General features: G+C 45.9%; 1 protein-coding gene across 1 annotated transcript in view; it reads right to left on the bottom strand.

Moving 5' to 3' along the window:
* Positions 1–102: 102 nt before the first annotated feature.
* LOC111652282 (kinesin-like protein KIF20B) overlaps positions 103–1,302 on the bottom strand; it is a gene marked incomplete at its 3' end in the record, with an annotated part of 21,824 nt that continues 20,624 nt past the window's right edge. The window contains exons 8-9 of the mRNA XM_023402503.1: positions 888–962; positions 103–208 (exon numbers count right to left, since the gene is read on the bottom strand). Of these exons, the coding sequence (XP_023258271.1) occupies positions 103–208; positions 888–962 (181 nt within the window). The remainder of the gene's footprint in view (positions 209–887; positions 963–1,302) is intronic.

Here is a 1,302-nt window from a genome sequence, read left to right as displayed (position 1 = left end):
CTTCCTCTCTTCCAGGCTCCTCCCTCTCTGAACTGGGACTGAGCGAACCCGATGAAGGTTTCACCTCTGCCTCAGTAAAGACTCGCACACTGACACACTGACCTTTTGTGCCGAGCAGCGTGGGCGAGCTCTGCAGGAAGTCTCCGATCTTCTGCAGCGTTCCCTCCTTTCTGCTGCGGGAGTCGTGGCGACCCGGCGGGGAGGAGATCTGATGACACAGAACAGTGACCCGTGGTTAGTCTGTCAGCAGGTGCAGTGTATTTATAGAGCGGCGTACAGCGCAGCACCAACGTCCTGCTGCGCCGCATCTTTACAGTTACTGTGACGCTGAGGAGAAACGTTTTTATTCATTTATTTCAAATATAAATAATAAACTCATTTTTTTATGTAAATTAATAAAAGAAATTATTAATAAAAACATAAATATTTTACTGAAGATTTCCAAAGTGAATCTACAGAGACGAGACGTTTGAACTAATGATCTGAGGGAGAAGAAGAACCTGCTCATGTCCCAGGTAAAGATCTTCCTGCTGATGAGCAGCTCGTAAACGTTCTCATCATTGGATCATCACAGTGAAACAACAAGAAGTTTGTTTTAAAACATTTATATTTTAATTATTTATCTATTTACTTTTGAAAATGATTAGTCGGCCCACTTGCAGCGCATGTGCGGCCCCCCGGAGGGCCCCGGCCCGCAGGTTGGGAACCACTTGTCTAAACTTCTGATTGGGTTCGGAATGATCGGAATCTAAATTTTCTCCCACATTTTTGCAAAAATCTGTAATAAAGTTGATTTTAGAAACTTTATATCTGAGCAGTTAATGTTGAAAATGAAAAGGACTTGAGCTTCAGATCGATTTGTTTTGCTGCGTGTCGCACGCTCTCACCTCCTCCTGGTGTGCCGTCAGCTTCGCCGTCAGTTTGGTCCTTGTGTTCCTTCTGTTCTCTGCCTCCACCTCCTCCTACACACACACACACACACACACACACACACACACACACACAGGATTAGTAAGAGGCCATTGAGCAGCGAGGTCAGGAGGAAGTAAAAAGGAGCAGAGAGCGTGATGATTGGAGGAGAGTTTGGTGGTTAATCTGAGGTGAGACACTCGGTGGACGGTCAGTTCCACTCTCACCGCTTTACCAGCCACAATCATTTTCAAGGAAGAGAAAACAAGCTCCAACTCAGGTTGATTACCTGCCAGAGCGGCTCGCACAGCTGACAAGCTCAACTGCTCCCTGTCAAAATAATCTGTCTCACAAACACCCAGTTAATCTCTTCTTCTTCAGTCAGTGACGAGC

The sequence above is a fragment of the Seriola lalandi genome, unplaced genomic scaffold (assembly GCF_002814215.2).
Source record: "Seriola lalandi dorsalis isolate HSWRI2012SDOR001 ecotype SW California unplaced genomic scaffold, Sedor1 jcf7180002053934, whole genome shotgun sequence".
Taxonomy (NCBI): Eukaryota; Metazoa; Chordata; class Actinopteri; order Carangiformes; family Carangidae; genus Seriola; species Seriola lalandi.
This window is presented reverse-complemented; position numbering and strand designations above follow the sequence as displayed.